This window comes from Salvelinus sp. IW2-2015, linkage group LG26 (assembly GCF_002910315.2).
Source record: "Salvelinus sp. IW2-2015 linkage group LG26, ASM291031v2, whole genome shotgun sequence".
Lineage (NCBI taxonomy): Eukaryota > Metazoa > Chordata > Actinopteri > Salmoniformes > Salmonidae > Salvelinus > Salvelinus sp. IW2-2015.
Genome location: NC_036866.1, coordinates 14,919,583 through 14,942,768, shown reverse-complemented (window position 1 = coordinate 14,942,768; position 23,186 = coordinate 14,919,583). Strand labels below are relative to the sequence as shown.

Genomic DNA, 23,186 nt, shown 5'->3' with positions numbered 1-23,186 from the left:
TAACACTGGAGTGATAAATCAGCAGATGAGGTAGTTAGATTGGGAGGGCTATTTACAGATGGACTATGTACAGCTGCAGCGATCGGTCAGCTACTCAGATAGCTGATATTTAAAGTTAGTGAGGGAAATGTAAGTCTCCAGCTTTAGCAATTTTTGCAATTCGTTCCAGTCACTGGCAGCAGAGAACTGGAAGGAAAGGCGGCCAAAGGAGGTGTTGGCTTTGGGGATGACCAGTGAGATATACCTGCTGGAGCGCGTGCTACGGGTGGGGGTTGTTATCGTGACCAGTGAGCTGAGATAAGGCAGAGCTTTACCTAGCATAGACTTGTAGATGACCTGGAGCCAGTGGGTCTGGTGACGAATATGTAGCGAGGGCCAGCCAAGTAGAGCATACAGGTCGCAGTGGTGGGTGGTATAAGGTGCTTTGGTAACAAAACGGATGGCACTGTGATAGACTGCATTCAGTTTGCTGAGTAGAGTATTGGAAGCTATTTTGTAGATGACATCGCCGAAGTCGAGGATTGGTAGGATAGTCAGTTTTACTAGGGTAAGTTTTGCGGCGTTAGTGAAGGAGGCTTTGTTGTGAAAAAGAAAGCCGATTCTAGATATGATTTTGGATTGGAGATGTTTGATATGAGTCTGGAAGGAGAGTTTACAGTCTAGCTAGACACCTAGGTATTTGTAGTTGTCCACGTATTCTAGGTCAGAACCGTCCAGAGTAGTGATGCTAGTCGGGCGGGTGGGTGCGGGCAGCGAACGGTTGAAAAGCATGCATTTGGTTTTGCTAGCATTTAAGAGCAGTTGGAGGCTACGGAAGGAGTGTTGTATGGCATTGAAGCTCGTTTGGAGGTTAGTTAACAGTGTCCAAAGAAGGGCCAGATGTACACAGAATGGTGTCGTCTGCGTAGAGGTGGATCAGGGAATCACCCGCAGCATGAGCGACATCGTTTATATATACAGAGAAAAGAGTCGGCCCGAGAATTGAACCCTGTGGTACCCCCATAGAGACTGCCAGAGGTCCGGACAACAGGCCCTCCGATTTTACACATTGAACTCTCTCTGCGAAGTAGTTGGTGAACCAGGCGAGGCAGTCATTTGAGAAACCAAGGCTATTGAGTCTGCCAATAAGAATACGGTGATTGACAGAGTCGAATGGGCGGTTATGATATCGTTTAGTACCTTGAGCGTGGCTGAGGTGCAACCATGACCAGCTCGGAAACCGGATTGCACAGCGGAGAAGGTACGGTGGGACTCGAAATGGTCAGTGATCTGTTTATTAACTTGGCTAGGTCTGTGACAGTTTGGGTCTAGAGTGTCACCCCCTTTGAAGAGGGGGATGACCGCCGCAGCTTTCCAATCTTTAGGGATCTCGGACGATATGAAAGAGAGGTTGAACAGACTGGTAATAGGGGTTACAATAATGGCCGAGGATAATTTTTGAAAGAGAGGGTCCAGATTGTCTTGCCCAGCTGATTTGTACGGGTCCTGGTTTTGTAGCTCTTTCAGAACATCTGCGATCTCGTTTTGGGTGAAGGAGAAGCTGGGGAGGCTCGGGCAAGTAGCTGCGAGGGGTGCGGAGCTGTTGGCCGGGGTTGGGGTAGCCAGGAGGAAAGCATGGCCAGCCGTAGAGAAATGCTTATTGACATTTTTGATTATCATGGATTTATCGGTGGTGACCGTGTCGCCTAGCCTCAGTGCAGTGGGCAGCTGGGAGGAGGTGCTCTTGTTCTCCATGGACTTTACAGTGACCCAAAACCTTTTGGAGTTAGAGCTACAGGATGCAACTTTCTGTTTGAAAAAGCTAGCCTTTGCTTTCCTGACTGACTGTGTGTATTGGTTCCTGACTTCCCTGAACAGTTGCATATCGCGGGGACTATTCGATGCTATTGCAGTCCGCCACAGGATGTTTTTGTGCTGGTCAAGGGCAGCCAGGTCTGGTGTGAACCAAGGGCTATATCTGTTCTTAGTTCTACATTTTTTGAAAGGGGTGTGCTTATTTAATATGGGGAGGAAATTACTTTTTAAGAACGACCAGGCATCCTCGACTGACGGGATGAGGTCAATATCCTTCCAGGATACCTGGGCCAGGTCGATTAGAAAGGCCTGCTCGCAGAAGTGTTTTAGGGAGCGTTTGACAGTGATGAGGGGTGGTCGTTTGACCGCGGACCCATAGCAGATGCAGGCAATGAGGCAGTGATCGCTGAGATCCTGATTGAAAACAGCCGAGGTGTATTTGGAGGGCAAGTTGGTCAGGATAATATCTATGAGGGAGCCCATGTTTATGGATTTAGGGTTGTACCTGGTGGTTTCCTTGATAATTTGTGTGAGATTGAGGGCATCTAGCTTAGATTGTAGGACTGCTGGGGTGTTAAGCATATCCCAGTTTAGGTCACCTAACAGAACGAACTCTGAAGATAGATGGGGGGCGATCAATTCACATATGGTGTCCAGGGCACAGCTGGGAGCTGAGGGGGGTCTATAACAGGCGGCAACAGTGAGAGACTTATTTCTGGAGAGATTCATTTTTAAAATTAGAAGCTCGAACTGTTTGGGCATAGACCTGGAAAGTATGACAGAACTTTCCAAGCTATCTCTGCAGTAGATTGCAACTCTAAGGCATATACAGTGGGACCAGGGGCTCCACAGTAAACTAAAACAATGATATTTATCCTAAACAACAGTATACAAGGCATATTGACATTTGAGAGACACATAAAGCGAGACATAAAGCAATCACAAATGTTGTTCGGGAGAGCTAGCTAAGTCAACAACGGGTAAGACAACAACAGCTAATCAGCTAAGTCAACAACAACAGGTAAAATGGCGATGAATGGGCATGGAGGGTCGGTTAACGACACACAGGGCCTGAGTTCGGGGCTAGGGCCGACAGATTAACAAAGGATAACAAAGTGGAGTACCGTGATAAATGAACAGTCCAGCAGGCATCAGCTATGTAGCCAAGTGATCATAGGGTCCAGTGTACAGCAATAGATGAAACAGGGAAACCGCTAGGTAGTCGTTAGTACGCTAGCACGCGGGAGACACGGCGTTTAAAGTTAGCAGTACGGGGTAAGTAGAAGCGCCTGCTCTGTCGTCCGGCAAAGGCCGGTTGAAGGCACAGCTGATGGAATTACGTATGAGGACCAGTCGTGGCCAGATGGCGAAAGAAGTATTGTAGTTGTGGGAATTTCGTTTGCTAGCCGGGAGATGCACCTGGCTCAGGGCTAGCTTCGGGGCTGGGTCACTCAGTTGAAGATAGCTAACTGTGATGAGCAATGGTCCAGGGGTTTACGGCAGGAATCTGGCGTTGTAGTGGAGAGAAACAGTCTGAGGTTGGCAGGTATTATCCAGGCTAAAAAAACGGCTGGTGCCTGAGCAGAGGGTAAAGGCCGCTAGCAGTGGCTAACAATGACTAAATGGCTAGTAACTTAGCTAATTAACGTAAACTCACGTAAACTCGTACATCGCCTTGGTCCGTACAATTGCCCTTATTTTAGCGCCCCAAAAACGTAATACTTCCAGATCAACTGTAATGTCAATACCATTGTAAAGCACAATTTCTCCCCTTTCCAACATTATCAATTACATGACCTAAACGCTGCCCGTTTCTGCATAATTCAAGCAGGCAATGAGCCCCGTCGGAGCTTTTTAAAAATGGCGGGTGGGGAAGCGAAACTAATGCGTGATAGTGAGAAGGAGAGATGTTATGTGGGAAAATTGCTTTTTTTCACTCGATCTGTCCAACTTATCACCTTATCGCCTCTAAAATGTAAATAAAACACTATAAAGAGTTTTTATAATGTGTCATTATATACCTATTTGAAGGTTTGTGTCGAATTTGAATCGTTTTTTTAGGGCGGTGCTAAAGCGATCTTAGAAGTAAACAGCGGCTTTGAGAATGATGATCGCATGCAATGATGACGCAAAAAATTACTAGGTATCCCTCCTTACCCCCGTCACTGTTCATTTCTTGTTTTTAAACGATGAGAGAAGTGCTACACCTGGTGGAGAGAGATTGTAAGACAGAAATAGTTGCTTTATGCGTGCTGTACGTTACGACATGACACGTCACGATGTAACGGAGGGTCMGTTTWTTCAACTTTTCTCCAATACTATAGAGCCATMACCATGTCGATCAAYGYTTGAATAGAAACCTAGTTCACACCCCAGATTTTGAAGTCAACACAGTCGCTACAGTCCCATTCGTTTTCTTTGTAGCCTCGTTTGAATGTTGCGGTTGCGCACATTTGTACGGAATGGGGTGAGTTTACGTTAGCTGGCTACCTTCTGATGAAAGTTTTGGCTATAGGGTCTGAAAAAAAGTTAGCTGGCTACCTTCTGATGAAAGTTTTGGCTATAGGGTCTGAAAGAATAGTGGATCCGTGTCACATTGAGTGAGGCGGGTTACCGGAAGGTCTATTTAATTAAAAAATGGAAAAAGAGATTGAAAAATAAATTGGAATATATACAAAAAAGACGAAAAATACAAAAAGTAAACGAGAGGACAACAAACCACATCTGCACTGCTACGCCATCTTGGATCACTATGAGGACTGAGTTAGTGCGCAGAGGTGCATTCCAACCAGGACTGGATTTTTCTTACCCTAAAGACAAGTCTAGAAGAGGTTTCCATTCAGGCGTATTACAGAGACAGCTGTCAAATGGGGAAAAGATTACCAGGAGCTGGCTTTCATACTCAATCAAAAACAATGCTGTGTATTGTTTTCGCTGTAAGCTCTTTTCTACAAAACACTACAAAATAATAAAGGAAGGTGTGAATGACTGGTCAAATATCAACGCCATTCTGATACACCATGAGGGTAGTCACACAACCAATATGATTAAGTGGAGAGAACTTGATCTTCGCCTATGTCGGGGACAAACTCTTGACCAGATACAAATGACAGTTTTGGAGGCTGAAAGAAAGAGATGGTGAGATGTCCTTACACGTTTAATAAGTATCACCCAGTCTCTGGCTGACAGAAACCTAGCATTCAGGGATTCATCAGACAAACTCTTCCAACCAGATAATGGAAACTTCCTAAAAGAAGTTGAATTACGGGCAAAATTTGACCCCGTTGTAGGGTCTCTGAGACCCAGACAACAGCCAAAAGCATTTGTGAAGAAATTAATGTGGAGGCTGTTCTGAAAGAGACGAGACTGAGAAACAGCAAGAGGCATTTCAGCTATGAGGCTCCTGATGAACCAGTGACTGATGCACTGAAAAACCGTGAAGTCAACTACTTCAACATTGTGGTTGACTCTGTTGTGACATCCATGGATGAGATATTTGAAATACTCAACCAGGTGAAAACCAAATAGGGAGTGCTGCTGAAAAACCGACAGATGGAGCAAACTGTTTTAAAGGAGGGAGGATTGTAGTGGAAGCACTGGGGTGTCAGGTGTGACTGTGTGGCAATGGCAAATGGTTTACATGGCTCACGGGTCAGGTAGGAGGGCCCCTTAGTAGAATTTTGCATAGGGCTCCAGGGAGGTCAGGATCGGCTCTGGGCTGTAGGCTTGTTCATTTATCGGACAAGATATGCTTATAAGTCATGTGCCATTAGTATATATTATATAATTTTATAGTAAGAAGAAAATAATTTAACTTAGCTGAATAAAGTAGAAAGGATATTTTGCCCATTCCGTAGTGAGTGCACATATGAAGTGGCTATGTTGAGTGTTAATGTGATCATTTGAAACCGGTCCTATACGCTAGATTTAGAGTTATTTGGCAACTTTAGTTGTGAACGATACAAACCTTAGAATGTGTTAGAAATTAAAACATTTATGGGCTGCATGATGTGACTATAGACTATTGATGATTTGAGAAAGTCGCAAAAAAAGCTTGCGCTCTGTTCTTTGCCTCAGGCTGCACAGCTGTTCTCTCATCAAGTGATCATATTTTCACCCATCACACTTTTCTCAATTTAATCTTGTCTTCCTGCCGGTCTGTTTTCAATAATGCCTGGTAGGCTACTTGGGTTTTTTGCTGAGCTGTGCTTAATATAAGCAGCTGAGAAATAAATACACAAACACTTATTTCACTCCACGCATTAACCACTGTTTGAGGAGCATGCTCTCGCTGCGTAACAGGTGATATTCCTGTTTGAGGAGCATGCTCTCGCTGCGTAACAGGTGATATTCCTGTTTGAGGAGCATGCTCTCGCTGCGTAACAGGTGATATTCCTGTTTGAGGAGCATGCTCTCGCTGCGTAACAGGTGATATTCCACCCCAACTCTGTATGCCATGGGCTCTCCAATCCTGTTCCTGCAGCTACCCAGTGCTTCGTTTTGGATACCAAGTGAAATCTGTTCGGGAACATCGATAGTAACATGTTTTCGCAACGAAACATATTTCACTAAACTGTTGACAGCCCCTCTGCACGCTGAAGAAAGGAATACAGGAGAGAGAGGAGGAGATGGAAACGCATGGTGGTGAGATATTCTATATAGCTAAAGGTAATGTGCCACCCAATTAATAATGAACATTTAAAAAAATCCCTATTACTAGGCTTTGCAAAATAAATGTACACATACATGTTATTCAATCAATGCATCCACACTGCTCGCGAGCATCTAAGTGGCCAGGTGCTAAAATAGAAATTGGTTCTATTTGTGATGCTCAACACACTGCAAGTCCTGCCTCTCCGATCTCCTCATTGGTTTTTAGGAGCATATACCCACTTGCCATCTTCTATACCCATGATTGAAAGATGAGTCCTGAGGTCCACTGAGGTCAACTGAGGTCCAGACTCTAGTCAGTTGTGGTAATGTACCTAAAGTTGGATGCCAACCACCATATGAAGTCCAAAATAAGAAGAAGCCTGAAGGAAGGAGGAGCGATTACAAGAAACAAATTCAGTTTACCGTTTTATCTTTGGATTAATTGGCGGAGTAGAGGACCTTCTGCATTTCAGGTAAAATAACAACCCAATGTTTATATCCCAGCACAAATCTAGCTAAATTGCCATAAATGTTTAATGCTTTTCAACCTGTCCCCAAATTAATATAATTGTTTCAGAGTTTCAGAGTCATTGTTTTGATATTTCAACCTGCGTATCCTGATCGCGTCTGGTGTGGGTGGACAAAATCAACTTGGGGTCTGGTCAGCAAGTTAGGCTTTGAAACAACATCCACAATGACCATGTCCTACACTCAGTTTCAACCTGCTGTTGAACTTCTTTTTTCAAAATTGATCAATCACAGTGAGGTGAGTTTTAAAAGCACATACTGTTGTTTGATGTTTGATGTGTTTGATGTGTCACATGTGTTTGATGTGATTTTCAAATTCAGTTGCATTGACATCAGAGTGGTTAGAGGGACAATAGAGCCCCGAATACCAGGCAATTAGCGACCTGATGATTGTTAGCGAGTTGGGTACTACTAACACATGTCCAGAGTGTGTGCATAAGAGGAGATAACCGTTACTCGGTCAAGTGAAGTTTTACTGCGGTCATGACTCATGACTGCCGGTGTGGCGGTAATACGGTCACCGCAACAGCCTTAGCTGCTGTGCTGAGCTGAGTGGATGTCCTGTCTGTCCTCAACTGGCTGTGTGTGCTGTGTTAGTGGAGGGATGAGGTCGGCCTAAATCTGCACACACACACACAGCTGCGTGGTGTTTCGCATTGTGATGAGCGCCGGTCTTTAGGGGTAATGTTTGGAACAGACTGGGGGATAAGTCAGCTCTGGAAAACTCACATTATTCAGCTTTTGATAATGAATTGTGCTCCGTCCTCACTAAATGACATACATTTGATATGACTTCCCTCCATCTCGACGTCAAGTTGAAAACAATGGGCGCCGCATGCAGAGGCCCCCGGTCCACCACATCTAAAGCCCAGGCAGTGGTGACTTTCAGCTGAGTCTCATACAGATCCCCCTGGCTGCCTGGCTTCCTCCTCAAAGCTGTAACATCTACAGGGGTAACTCAGGCCGCTACACTAGGGTATTAAGGTTGGCATGTTATTAAATCCCTTTTTTCCTTTATTATGCTTTGCACCTGCGTTTGAAACGAGGATAAGAGGGCTTTTGTTGTGCGGGACCGGGGCAGGCCCCAGGGGGCCCGTAAGGTAGGACCAGGAGGGGGCCAGGGATGCAGGGGAGGGGAGTGTAGAAGGTACTTACACATGGCCCAGCTCGTGAGCGATGGTGAAGGAGGCGCTGAGTCCGTTCTCTTCGCTGATGGAGCAGCTCCGGTACGGGTCACACATGGTCCCCAGCTCCGCCAGCCCTGGAAGGTCACATAGCTGCTTGAACGGACAGAGGAAAAAAATCCTTCCACCGCTCCACCACTAAAGGCGATTAAGCCATCAAACGTCTGTTCTGTAAGAGAGATTAGTACTGCCCTTCATCACCCTCTTCTACTAAACACTACACCATTCTGATCGGTCACTACAGTATATTAGCTGTCAGCTTCTGTTATAAACTCATTACTGTACATTAGATCTCAGTCTCCGAGGGTGTCTCAGGGAGAGTTGGGAAATGTAAAAAAACACATTTACAATTCACACATGCGTATAATACATTGTAAAAATGCAATCACCAACCAAATTATTTATGATTTAGATACTAGCCGATTGTGAAACATTCAAACAGAAATGTTTATCTTAAAGTGAAGCTGTTTGTTTACCCAATGTATCACACTTGTCTTTAGCTCGGCAGATGTCTTCCCTGTGAGAAGACACAAGCACAAACAACATATAACATTATTCATCATCTGTATAAAAGCAGTTGTATGTGTGTTAGGGTAGTAAGATAATGTAGATGGATAAGTAAATACTGTACCTGGTGATCAGGAGTGCAGTGTCATGGTGGGAAGGGTGACTGTCATCCTGGACATTTTGAGTCTGTTGCCAGACACAGAAGTTGTGGAGGGTAGTAGCAGCATTGAAATTTATTGAGGGTCCATCCTGTGAGACATGACATTAGAGACAGTGGTGAGGATTTGAACAGGTCTTCCTAGATAAAAGATGTTAAAAAAATATAACCAGATGTAAAAAAAATTAATAATAATAATTAACCATGTATCTGTCACAATTTAAAATATTTTCATCTGAGTTAGCTATCTACCATTACAAGCCCATGTGCTGTGTGCCCTCAGTCCTAGACTAGTCAAATCACACAGTTGTGGTAGTAGCACATAACAGTAATATATTTTTCTCTGAGGAGATTTCACTTGAGGCTTTCCTCTGACAAGGAGTGCAGTGTCCTTCTGAAGGGCTACAGAGAGAGACAAGGTACACGTGTGGCTGACGCCAGCTGTCTCAGAGTACTCACTCACTGCAGCCCCAGTGTCTGTTCTTACCTGTTCATTGTGGATGACAACCAGCTTGACAATCATGATGTTGATGAGGTTTCCTACACTAGGGTCCCTGTAGACCGCAGCAACCTGTAACAAGATGAACACACAGACAATAAATGCAAACCTCTACTAATCAGGGGTTGGAACCGGTTCAGGGAGCAGAACTGAAAACCAGAAAATAACACAATTATTCGAGGAACAGAATCAGAACCGGAAAAGAAAGTGATCTATACTGTTCCGGAACAGAACAGTTATTTTAAAAGCACGGGAACTGGTTAACAATGTTCTTTTACGTTCTGGGCATTTTTTTCCAGTGCTACAAAAATCACAACAAAGTGCTTATGCAAAGCCCTCACTTGAAACTTATTCCAGCATCTGCCTGCCAGCTGGAAATCTTGCCAGTGTGTGTGTAGGCTACCTGCCTCTCCCCCTTACTGTTACTGTAGCCTACTGATGACGTTACTTGCGGAATTCAGAAATTAGGGAGAGATGCTTAATTAGAGAAGAATGGATTAACTTTTACAATGCTAGTATACTATAGTTATCACGTTTCACATTGGATTTATTAACTACAAAAAGGTAAGACGTGTTTTTAATTCTAGTGCACCTCTGCACACACAAGCTTGTTAGCTAGCTAACTAGCTAACTAATGTTCGCTCTGGTCCAACGTTAACCAACTCTCGGAATTTCAAAGACATTCAAAGTTACTCCATAGAAGCCACTCCTCAGTAGGTATAATTCTGTGGGCCTAATTCAGATAATGCATGTCATAACAAGATGCCCAGTGCTTCAAACCAAACTTCCTCCTCCCTCTCTCGCTCTCTCCCCACCCGCAAAATTTCTGTCGCATCTCATGCCCTACACTGGCCTGTCCATAATGACTGGCAGCACAGTGTGTATGTGTTTGTCTTTCATTATGATTAAACCATGCTGTTACGGCAAAATACAATTTGCTCTGAATGACTTTCCTTTACAGATTGGTGCTTACACGCTCCATAGCAAGCTGCTCTATCCGCACTGATTGGTGAAGTAATTTAATGTTGAGCTAAATGTAAAAACAATGTCTATTTCAGAGGTTTAAAAAGGAACAGAAAGGAGCAATATAAACCCATATTTTTGGGGGGTTCGAACCGGTTCAGAACTTTATTTTGCTGGACGGAACAGTGGAACAGAACAAAAAAAAGAATGGTTCTGTTCAGAACGAAACGATTGGAAAATTATTTGGTTTCCAACCCCTGCTACTAATGGTACAAAAACAGAAAATAGGTCCATTTGAACTAATGCAAATACAAGTATTACTTTGAATGAGAGTAGATCTAGAGACCACATTCTGAAGGCTTGACTGAAATAACAGGACAAGTTGAAGAAAAGAAGGAATGAATGCATATCTTTATTCCTTCAGGGTAAGTTTAATAGACAGTATATTATGATATTATTACACGCAATTACAATTTCTCTAAGGACCCTCTGGTGATGGGGGAGGGGGGGCTTGGCTTGTGTGTATCCCACCACTCCTTGGACAAAAGTTTTTTTGTGCCTTTCTTTTGGTTCAGCCCTATCAGTGTGGGTCACTATCCTCCTGGGGCTATCCTAACAGAGCTCTGACAGGAACTCATTAGCCCTCTATAAACATTTAGCTGGTCAGAGCATAGGGGGCTGCGTGAAGCAGATCCCTCAGACAGACAGACAGACAGACAGACAGACAGACAGACAGACAGACAGACAGACAGACAGACAGACAGACAGACAGACAGACAGACAGACAGACAGACAGACAGGCAGGGCAGGGCAGGCAGGCAGGGCAGGCAGGCAGACAGACAGACAGACAGACAGACAGACAGACAGACAGACAGACAGACAGACAGACAGACAGACAGACAGACAGACAGACAGACAGACAGACAGGGCACACAGACTATGATGTAGCCTGGTAAATAGATGGACAGACAATCAAGACTCTGAAACCCTGGAGGAATGCGTCTATGTGGTCAGTGTAAACACTATGACATCATATCAGAGGGCTAGCAGCCCACCCATTAGCCCCCTGCTCCACTAACAGGCACAACGTGCTGTCACCATGACGATGACGGATCAGTCTTRGCTGATTTCCTTATTCTTGTTTGAAATACAGGGTCTGGTTTCTGTTGGTTTGGCCGGAGAGTGCTAGGTCTTTTGATTGAGAGGCCCTGACAGGTTTTTCTTCGACATCTGTGTGCACGTGTGTGTATGTGTGAAAATAAGTGTGTATACCGTCAAAATATCCTTCCTATTGCCTTTAAAGGGCTGAGGCCCATATGTTTCCAAATAGGTACAGTATTTTACAGTGTTGTATTTTGGTTGAGGTAACACCAGCATATGGTAACGTTAACCAAACTAAAAGCCAATAAGATCGTAAAGAGCTGAGTCAGCCCAGTGAACCCCTTTATGAGTCACATCTCTAACTATGCAGGACAGGTTGCTATCAGAGTAACATTGGAAAGAGAAAACTGGCTATCAGCATTTCTGTCTTGCATGCTTAGGGATCCAACATACTGTCAGTTGCATCGTTTGGCAGGATTCATCAGGTAAAGGCTAACAGGGTGTTGTGTCACATACAATCATAACTGTTCTGTCTCCCAATTTGTTGAATATATATTGTATTACACTGTAATGGTCTGTTTGGATTTTACTCATTAGTTTTCACCCATGTGGATAGCTTTTTTTATTCAAAGGAGATGCATACAGTATTGTTTAATGTCATACAGTATAGAGGGGAAAACTGTTAACCTTAGATACTGAAAATAGGGTACGGTAGAAAGTCAACTAAACTACCAACCAGATACCAATATTTTTAACCACTTTAACTTATATTAAAGTGAATGACTTTGTATCACAGAAAAGTTACACTTCCTGAAACCATAGTAACAAATCTAGATTCAACAATGTATTTTTCTTTATAATTTTTTTAAACAATATTTTACTTACTACTGACATGATTGTTAGGATGTAGTGCTCGAGGTTGTGTCCGTGGTGGCGCGCCATCTTGACGTCAGCAGTCAGCATCAGTTCCACGTAGCGGGGGTACGAGAGGAACCTCTTCTGCCTGGACGGGGCTCTATGACGGGGGTCTGAGGAGTTGGAGGTGGTGGAGTGGCGGTCTATCTCGTAGCCTGTGTGGTGGATGCCCATTCTGTCTCTCAGGGAATCCAGCTCTTCTACCATACTCCTGTTGCTCTGAAAATTGACAACTGGCCTTTCCGATCCTTCCCCTGTCAGGAAATAGAACGTAATTTAACAGAGTAGCATAATCTGGTTAAAGGTAATATGGTAATAGGAATGGACTTGGACCTGAGTGTAAATAGTGGAACACAATACATTCTTGTAGAAGACAAGAAAACCTCACACCTTTTATGTTACATCTACAAGCATTTCCTGCCGCAGTATGGAACGTCTAGAGCTAAAGAGAAAGGCCTCAGTTTAGCCACATTCCAAAGACCTAACCCCCAAATACTGGACTTTCAAGACAACCTTCCATAAATTACTGTGTCATTCCAAGGTTCTGAAGAACAGTTGTAACAATGACACAGGGTCAGTAACAGAGGTTTTAGGTTAAGAGTTTGAAGGTCAGACAAGCTGCACTCCTGTGCCTCAACTTCAACTTATACAAACACAGAAAACCATCTAATAAGTCTATTATTAACGACAGACTATTCCCACTGCTGCCTCTTCATTTACCAGGGGCTTGCCACAGTGTGTACTCCACATGGGAACATGAATTTAAACCACTTCATTTAAACCATCGCCTGTATATCACAGCAAATGAAAGGGTCACTGAGGGAGGACAAGTTTAACAGAACATTACAGCTGAAATGCAACAGATACCAGATTCCGACTTTCAGGCAAACACAGTTATATTCAGGCCAAAGGAGAAAGCACTTAACAACCTTAAAAGGTAAAAAGAGTACGGAAAGCAGCCATATTCTCTGGCTACACGTAGGCCACTGGCATCACTTCCAATCCTTCCCTCTGTTAGATGGACCTTAGATTAACTGCACGTGTAGCACAGCAGAGCTCAGTCATTGAGAGGTGAGAGATGGATTCCTTTACCATGATGACAGGGATGGGAAAAGAGGGAGGATAAGAGGAACTGAAGGGAGAGAAAGATAGAGAGAGAGAGAGAAAGTGAACGACAGAGAGAGGGGGGAGAGTATGAGAGAGAAAGTGGATAAGATGAAGATGGGAAAGCACCCTGAAGCCAACCTGTGGAGGTGAAGGAAGGGAGAGGGATAACTACGTGTGTTTATGTTGTCTGTGCAGAAGGTCGTTTCTTTCCTGTGACACTATGCTGCTGAAGCACAACAGCACCAGGGAAGAGGAGCCAGGGTCAGGGCTGTGGGACTGGAGTAGGGAGGCTTCCACTTTCTGCTCAGGCAACCTCCTGGCAGCCCATAAGAGCCGCAGGTGGTCTTACACACTCCAACCCTACCCTACCCCTCACCTGAATAACGGACTTTAACCATCTCTGTCAAAGAGATCATACTACAAAAGAGAATACTACTACATTATCAAAAAGCATTCAAAAGTAGAGAGATAAAAGAGAGCAAGCCTGACATGCCAGGTCACAGTTGTAAATGAGAACTTGTTCTCAACTGGCCTACCTGGTTAAATAAAGGTGAAAGAAATAAAACATACATAACAAATGCTTCAATGTGTTGGTCCAAGATCAACAATGTATCTGGATGGATTAGGTTTGGATATGGATATGCATGATGAAAAGTACACCATGCATCAGGCTGTCCGGATATGAGCTAATGTATAGCCACATGTGCTGAGATGTCTGACTCTTAACAGAAAGAAGGCTTATAATATTTCTGCTGCCTCACAGCTGAGGAAATATACATCTCTATGGTCGGAGAAACCGTCCTATCTGTCCTAACCTATCCGTCCTAACCGTCCTATCAGTAGCTGTTGCTGGGAAGAGAGAGGAAGACTGCAGAAGACTGTGACCGAAGCAGCTGCCGGAATTACCAGTTAACCGTCAATACTAACTCTCTGTCATACTGTTTTCCTGCACTTTACTGAGACTGCATCAAAATAAAGTGTATTTTTGTAAAGTGTCTGGAAGGCAGCCATGGCCATAGACAATATACTGCACAACACACATCATTTCCTACCAATTACCAACTTAATTTATTTCATATATTCTCTTTACCTCTGGGAATTATTTCTTACATTATTAGCCCAGAATTGTTTTGGTGTTATTACATACAGCCGGGAAGAACTATTGGATATCAGAGCGGCGGTACTTACCAGCACTACCAGCATTACGACCAGGAATATGACTTCCCGAAGCGGATCCTTTGTTCGCAACCCCCAGGGCAATTGAACTGATTCTAGAGGCCAACCCAAAACAACGCTGGCGGAGGAGAGGTACTCGGAGTGGATTTCTAGTCTGACTTAGGAGGCCCACACACCACCCACATCTTCCAAGTATATTACTCGCTAATGTTCAGCCTCTGGATAATAAAGTTGATGAGCTGAGTGCGATGGTTTCTTTCCAAAAAGACATCAGGGATTGTAACATACTTTGTTTCACGAAAACATGGCTCTCTCGGGATATACTGTCGGAGTCGGTCCAGCCAGTTGGGTTCTCAGTTCATCGCGCAGACAGGAACAAAGAAGGGCAGGGGTGTATGTTTCATGATTAATGACTCATGGTGAATTTTGATAACATACAGGAACTCAAGTCCTTTTGTTCACCCGACCTAGAATACCTACCAATCAAATGCCGACCGTATTATCTCCCAAGATAATTTTCTTTGGTTATAGTCATGGCCGTGTATAACCCCCCTCAAGCCGATACCACAACAGCCCTCAATGAACTTCACTGGACCTTATGCAAACTGGAAACCACATATCCTGAGGCCGTATTTATTAAAGCTGGGGATGTTAACAAAGCAAATTTGAGGAAAAGGTTGCCGAAGTTCTATCAACACATTGACTGTAGTACTCGCGCTGCTAAAACACTCGACCMCTGCTATTCCAACTTCCGGGATGCCTACAAGGCCCTCCCCCGCCCTCCTTTCGTCAAATCTGGCCACAACTCCATTTTGCTCCTTCCTTTGCGGACTCAAAGAATACTCTGCTATTGGTCGGTTGCGGGCGACTTAGAGCCGTCCTGACACTGAATTGATCACAGTGGGGATTGGTGCGGTCTGTGGGGGTGAGGGGCCAGGGTGACTGTGTGTTCTGTGTGAAACACGGTACTTGGTGAAGCCCTATTGGAAGAAGGACCTAATTCTGAAGGTGTCTGTGTGACTGTCTAAGTGACCCTCAGAGGTGGTGAATTCCAATGATTTTAAATGTGCTAGCCAGGTATGCCCTGGGTTACTCTGTGTGAGTACTTTGTTATGGGATCACTAGGTGATATTTGTAGGAGCGTTCTGTGTGAGCGGGGTAGGTTGACTGTGTGGGTAACCTTTTAATTATGTTCTGATGTTCTGTGTGAACATCTGACCAGTTCTGTGTGAACATCTGACCAATCCTGTGTGGGKGATCCTTAAAGTTCTGTGTGAGTACCTAAGCATTTCTTACGTTTTATATGGATTCTGTGAATATTTGAAAATATGATAAATTGTATGTGTGTATAATCGATTACTAGAGATTAGATAAAGTAATGCTGAGAATATAATTAGATACAATTTAAACCACCCATTCGTAGACGTACGTAGGTTTTGAGTTGGTATCTTTAATGGATAATTTGATAAAGATAAGGTTTTAAGCACTATTAAACTAGTCTACAAAATCTGGGAAATTGAGCTCTAGAAACTGATTAGAGAGTGTCCACTTTTGGTTATTTTACCCTAACGATGGAACTATAAAACGCTTATTGGATTATCTCCGTCTGGGTACAACATTTGAAATAAAGCTGCCCTTAAGGTCTGAAAATGTTTTATTTTTTCTTCCCAGTATGAGAGGAGTTGCGGGATTTACAGAATAAACCGTTTTCCATAAAGTTAGAGCGAATTAAAATGGAATCTCGACGTAATTTATAATGTCGTACAAAGCCTAAGGTTTCCATCAAACTAATTATCATTGCGTGATTAATATGATGTAGAAAAGTAACGTTGCATGAGTAAACATAATCTACTTTTATATTAAAATGCGCAAGATCTATTTCCTAGTCTATAAATGTCGATTTTATTCTTTGACTGCTAATCTATTAATTTGGCATGTGAGAATCATAGCCGGAATAACGCTTGGACCTTTAAATTAAAGATGCTATTTTTCTGGGAAGTGTCTTGATAGTTACGAATACAGAGAATTGTAAAGTGGGTTTATGAGAGAGTCTTAGTCATTTCAATAGATTGGTGGTTCAGTGGTTAAATAGCTGCCTTCTAAGCTTCGAGACCCAAGTTCGGTTCCTGGCAAATTAACTAACTAAAATCTGAGTTTTTGAATGTAATTCAACTATTTGTATGTTTTTTCTGGAAAGATATGGTCGCTAGTGTTTGTATAAGATATAAACTGAACGTTTTAATAGCTTGTTTGGTTCAAATTGAAAGAAGGGATAAATTTGACTTTTTTATAGATTGTTTAGGTTAAATTGATAGACTAATTCATTCAAAATAATAGCGAAGCGAATTTCGATGCAAGACGGTGTCTGTTGCCTAAATGATTTGCTGGAATAATGTATTGAGTTAATGGGGTCATATTAAAATTACTGTATCATAGAGGAGACAGTTACCTAAATTAAAGAAATTCTAAATAATAGCGGAGAGATAATGGCGATAGAGAGGTGCCCACTGAAATGTTTTTCCATTCTTATGTTATGTTATAAATTTGGCGTTGTGTGTTATTTTTAAAGTCTTGGACATTTCATAAGTGGGAAGAGGAAAGCGAAGAGAAAGTTGTAAAGTTTGCTTTTAATCTTACGATAACAGGTAAGACAAAATGTTGTTGGAGAGGGGTTATATTTTTGCCCACTGGAAAGAAAGAAAAATACGATATGTTAAACTGAAAGTGATTCAGGTGTGAGTAAGGAAACATTGTGATAATGTATTCTGATGGTTATTAAATCTTGGTTTGATTGTTTAGTTAACACCAGTGAATTTGAGCAGAAAGTTAATGTAGTCTAACATTGTAATCTGTTTCCATTACGTGGAACAATGTCAGGTCATTAAAGTTGATTGCAGTTTGAGTAGTTTTTATTTTTACAGGGACAGTGCATCATTAATCACAGTTGTGTGTGTCTAAAGGCAGGGTATTCCAGACATGGGAAGCTCTCACACTGAAAGCAGATTGACTAAAGGTACTTTTCCTTAAGGGAACTATACAGTCATTTCTCATGGCGGATCTTGTGGATCTGCTGCCATAAGGTTTGGGTTTTCTGTTCAATAAAAGTACTGAGTGAGAGGGAGCCTGGACATTTAGAAACTTGAATACAAGATAGGTGTCAGTGTATTGCATAAAGCAAGCCTACTCAGGAGCTTATGCTTTCTATAGCTATTGGGTTACCTAACAAGTACTTTGAGAGTCGGTTTGCAGAAGACTGAATGGGTATTAATGTTGAAAAGCAAGCTTGGGCCAAACTAGTAAGGTACTATGTTAAGTGGGGGAGTATCATAGATTTTAATCATAGTTTGGTTACCTCTATAGTCAAAACAATTTCATATGTTTTGGGAAATTAGCTAGGTTGAATTTGGTTATTTGAGCTTTTCCCCTGATACATAGACATCTGTCTCAGGGGCATCAGTTGTTTTCTTTGTGAGGAACATGCAGACTGTGTTTTATTTTATTGAGATGCAAACATGAGTCTCTGAGCAATTTTGTAATCTGAACTATTATAGTAGTTTGTTCTTGTGTAGTTTGTTGTTTGGTATTTGCATGAATTTATCACTGTATCATCTGCATACATTGGAACTTCAGACCCTGTACAGACAGAAGGAAGATCATTAATGTACGAGCTGAACAGGATTGACCTTTGGGGAATGAAAACCTTGTGGAAAAAGTTAGTTTTGATTTTTACACTGATGAGACAGCGCCAACTTTTGAAAGATTTAGATTTGTTAAAAAATCAGGATAGTTTTTACTAAACATATCAACAGGTTGAAATGATTAGATTGCTGATTAAAGGGGTTATGGGTTTGTTTATTTGTTTACTGTTGATTTTAGGTGTTGATTTTACTTAATTAAACATTGTATTATCTGATGTGTTTGAGTAGGATTCTTTCTTCTGGGACGGATGGAAGTCATCTAAAGTATGTAAGTTAAAGGAGACATGGGAGAACACGTCTACATTTTTATTAAATGCCTGTGATTAAATATCACTGATTCCTTACGCTGAGAAATGTACTACATTTGCGACAGAGAAAAAAATAATTACATTTAGATAGTAATGATATCAGGATAATTGAATCTAAGAGTAGCATGTTCACTTAAGCATACATATACATTGATGTAGATTAAAATGTATGATTAATGATTGGAGGAAGTACAATGGAATTATCATTATTATTAGGTTTTGTTTATAGTTAACTTAAGTTTTGTATGTTGTTACCTTAAGGTTTGCAAATACACACAAACAAAACATTTGTTATTACTATTTGTTGGTGTTTAAAAAAATACTATGTATGATTTGTTTAAAAAAAAATCCTTTGGGTTTGGTGAGTGGTTCATTTGTGTTAGTGCTAAGGTATCTTAAAGGGGCACACACGCACATTATCATTTTTCTGAGTTTTTATTTTCTGAGTTTTAATTAAACACGTGAATTCTTTTGATAAAGGAATGTTTTGGGAACCTGGGATACAACATGTAGGAAAGGTTTGACTATTTTTGTAATTTGTCTAATATAGTAAAAAATACTTCTTTAAAGGGTTTTTGTATGACCTATGACCTCTATCATGACTTTCCGTTGTGGCTTGATCACCCTCATTGGAAAGCCATTTGGATAATGAATTTATGGTCATTTGAAATACTGATTTCAAGGTAATTTGTGTAATTGAACAATATAGTTCTTAGCCATATTAACTAAGGCTGCTTTAATTCTATTTTCCGATGACCATATGGGTTAAATCATGTTTTCGTTGTGGAGTTTTTCAGTTTAGTGATTTTATTTGGTTAGGTTATTTGAAATGTTGTTTTATCTTTTGTACCAGTAGCAGTTTTGTTTTATACACTACTCTCATACTGAGAGATATGTGTTAAAAAATGGGGGAGGATTCAGTTCTTTGAGGTTTTGGATTGAAGTTTATACACCTTGAGTGATATGTGAAGGAGTGTATTGTATTGTTGTGTTTGTTCTGTTCTATTCCCGAGGGGACATAGGTCTAACTTCCTGATCCTTGGCTCTACGATGGAGTTGACAGTGTGATGGGGAGTATAAGCCAATTTGAAAGAATAGTTTCAATAGAATGTGTGGATATTCTCTTTGAAATATGTTTAGAATTTTATTAAGAATAATTGGTAAGTACCAAGAACGAGAAGTAGAACCTCGCCCAAGAGACCAAACTGAACGATAATTTATAGCTAATGCTATCTGGCTATGGGATACTGTAACGGATTTCCTCCTCCTCTTCATCCGAAGAGGAGGAGCAGGGATTCGACCAAAACGCAGCATTGTGATATGACATGATATTTATTAAACAAGGAACGAAATCGAACTTCACTTGAATAACTAACAAAATAACAAAACGGAGTAGACAGACCTGGACATGCGAACTTACATACAACGAAGAACTCACGAACAGGAAAAATGACTACACAAAAGAACGAACGGACGAACAAACCGAAACAGTCCCGTGTGGCGCGACAAACACAGACACAGGAGACAATCACCCACAACCAACAATGTGAAACCACCTACCTTAATATGGTTCTCAATCAGAGGAGATGAAAACCACCTGCCTCTAATTGAGAACCATATCAGGTCACCCATTTACCAACATAGAAACACATAACATAGAAATGCCCACCCACACTCACGCCCTGACCGACTAACACATACAAAACAACAGAAAACAGGTCAGGAACGTGACAGATACTCCTCTTTCAAGTAAAAGGCCCTTTGTGAAGTTCCTAAGATCTGTGGTTCGTCATGTGAGTTGAGAGGGGTATATCTTGGCTATAAAAGATACTAAGTATTCTTTTGTAAGGACTCTCAGAGAATTCATTTATAGACACTGAATTGATCTGAGAGTCAAAGGGCTATGTTGAAGCTCATATAATTAAAGATGGACTTTAAAGTATAACTCTGACTTGTGTGTGGTTTGTAAACTCTCATCATTTAGTAATACAGGAAATTACCACAACATAGTGCACATAGAACAACTCTACCTCTTCTTAGACTTGCTTTCAATGAGAATGGAAGATCTATAACACACATTTCTATGTGAATTTGGTCGGGTCCTCCAAAAAGTTACATATTTCAGCTTCAACACTATGTATTCTTCCAATAAGACTTTATTACCGACTCACACAAACACAATCGCACACAGGGCGTTTGACCACAATAACCACAAAAAATGTACCCATATATATTATTTTTTGTTTACAATCCAAGAAACATTCAAACAATAGTATATGTTTTTTTACAACAAATGTTTGTTGACATCATTCAAGCATGATGTCAACAAATATGGCGTTGTCCTCCTCTTCAGCTGGATTAAAGTCAATTTATTTCATACTCCAATGCACTACGACCTCTTTTCAATCTCGTTCAGATGTATCAATGCCAAAAGCCCAACAATAGGGAACAATTATTTCATTGTTGAGCTAATTAACATTATTTTACAATAACCCACTGGGAGAGAAAGAGCTCTGTCACTTGGGTGCCAATTACGGAGACAGTTTAGTCCGAAGCATTGTATAGCTGTAGTGTACCTTACAGCAAGCATAGATAATGCCTGGGCCAATCAAGGGTCACGTTGTTATGGTCGTTTAACAAACAGTACAACATCCTCTAGACCCACACAGACCTACAATTAAGAGTAATTAAGTGGCTGCTGGCTAGACAGAGAAAATAGGGAACTAATTGTTGCTGTAGAATGAAAGCTTTTAAACATGGCTGCATGACTCTTGACCATTATAAAGAATGATAGCAGCATTCACACACTGTCTTCCCACAGTGGTGTCGGTGTTACTGTCCAGATCCATGTTAAAAGCTGTAGGGTGGCCAGGGGGTTAAGGGTTAGAGTTCAGTTACCAAACTTTCTCAACAGGGAATCACATCCCTCTGCTCTGGAGTTCAACAACAATGATGAAACAGCTAGGTTGTCCTTCAATGTAACCATCTCTACCTCACGCGATAAGAGCAGTGAAAGCTGCCAGACATTCCTTGTTTCTCTCGTGTTGAGGAGACAGAGAAGAGATGATGGTCGGTTAATTTCTGTCTGCTTTTTTCGTTGGGGAGAGTGAGCGCCTCTCTGAGATGTACAGTAAAGATGGGCTGGAGAAAACCAAACTGTCATAATACCACGGCACTGAATCAATTACCCCAAAGCATTTGGCACGTACTTTCCCTTCAGTTTTTAATGAGGACATGAGTGGTCTTAAAATGATTGAAATTGCATTATCCCCCTGTGTCTCAACTGTAAAACTACACTGAACAAAAATATAAACACAACATGCAACCATTTCAAAGATTTTACTGAGTTACAGTTCATATAAGGAAATCAGTCAATTGAAATAAATAAATTAGGCCCTAATCTATGGATTTCACGTGACACGGGAAAAACCTGATATCACAATACACATAAGTATTCAGACCCTTTACGCATTACTTTGTTGAAGCACCTTTGGCAGCGACTACAGCCTCGAGTCATCTTGTGTATGACGCTACAAGCTTGGCACACCTGTATTTGGGGAGTTTTTCCCCATTCTTCTCTGCAGATCCTCTCAAGCTCTGTCAGGTTAGATGGGGACCATTGTTGCACAGCTATTTTCAGGTCTCTCCAGAGATGTTAAATCAGCTTCAAGTCCAGGCTCTGGCTGGGCCACTCAAGGACATTCTGAGACTTGTCTTGAAGCCACTCCTGCGTTGTCTTGGCTGTGTRCTTAGGGTCGTTGTCCTGTTGGAAGTTGAACCTTTACCCCAGTCTGAGGTCCTGAGCGCTCTGGAGCAGGTTTTCATCAACGATCTCTCTGTACTTTGCTCCATTCATCTTTCCCTTGATCCTGACTAGTCTCCCAGTCCCTCCCGCTGAAAAACATCCCCACAGCATGATGCTGCCACCACCACGCTTGGCATTCAGGCCAAAGAGTTCAATCAGACCAGAGCATCTTGTTTCTCATGGTCTGAGCGTCTTAGGTGCCTTATGGCAAACTCTAAGCGGGCTGTCATGTGCATTTTACTAAGGAGTTGCTTCCGTCTGGCCACTCTACCATAAAGGTCTGATTGGTGGAGTGCTGCCGAGATGGTTGTCCTTCTGAAAGGTTCTCCCATCTCCACAGACAAACTCTAGGGCTCTGTCAGAGTGACCATCGGGTTCTTGGTCACCTCCCTGACCAAGACCCTTCTCCCCCGATTGCTCAGTTTGGCCGGACGGCCAGCTCTAGGAAGAGTCTTGGTTGTTCCAAACTTCTTCCATTTAAGACTGATGAAGGGCACGGTGTTCTTGGGGACCTTCAATGTTGCAGAATTTTTTTGGTACCTTTCCCCAGATCTGTGCATCGACACAATCCTATCTTGGAGTTCTACGGACAATTCCTTTGACCTCATGGCTTGGTTTTTGCTGTGACATGCACTGCCAACTCTGGGACATTTTAAAGACAGTTATGTGCCTTTCCAAATCATGTTTAATCAATTGAATTAACCACAGGTGGACTCCAATCAAGTTGTATAAACATCTCGAGGATGATCAATTGAAACAGGATGCATCTGAGCTGAATTTTGAGTCTCATA

General features: G+C 42.1%; 1 protein-coding gene across 1 annotated transcript in view; it reads right to left on the bottom strand.

The window, feature by feature from the left end:
- Window positions 1-23,186, bottom strand: part of LOC111952712 (A disintegrin and metalloproteinase with thrombospondin motifs 20-like) — a 147,757-nt gene that overhangs the window by 99,029 nt on the left and 25,542 nt on the right. Inside the window, 5 exon segments of the mRNA XM_070435168.1 lie at window positions 8,131-8,236; window positions 8,636-8,676; window positions 8,791-8,915; window positions 9,311-9,394; window positions 12,272-12,555. Of these exon segments, the coding sequence (XP_070291269.1) occupies window positions 8,131-8,236; window positions 8,636-8,676; window positions 8,791-8,915; window positions 9,311-9,394; window positions 12,272-12,555 (640 nt within the window).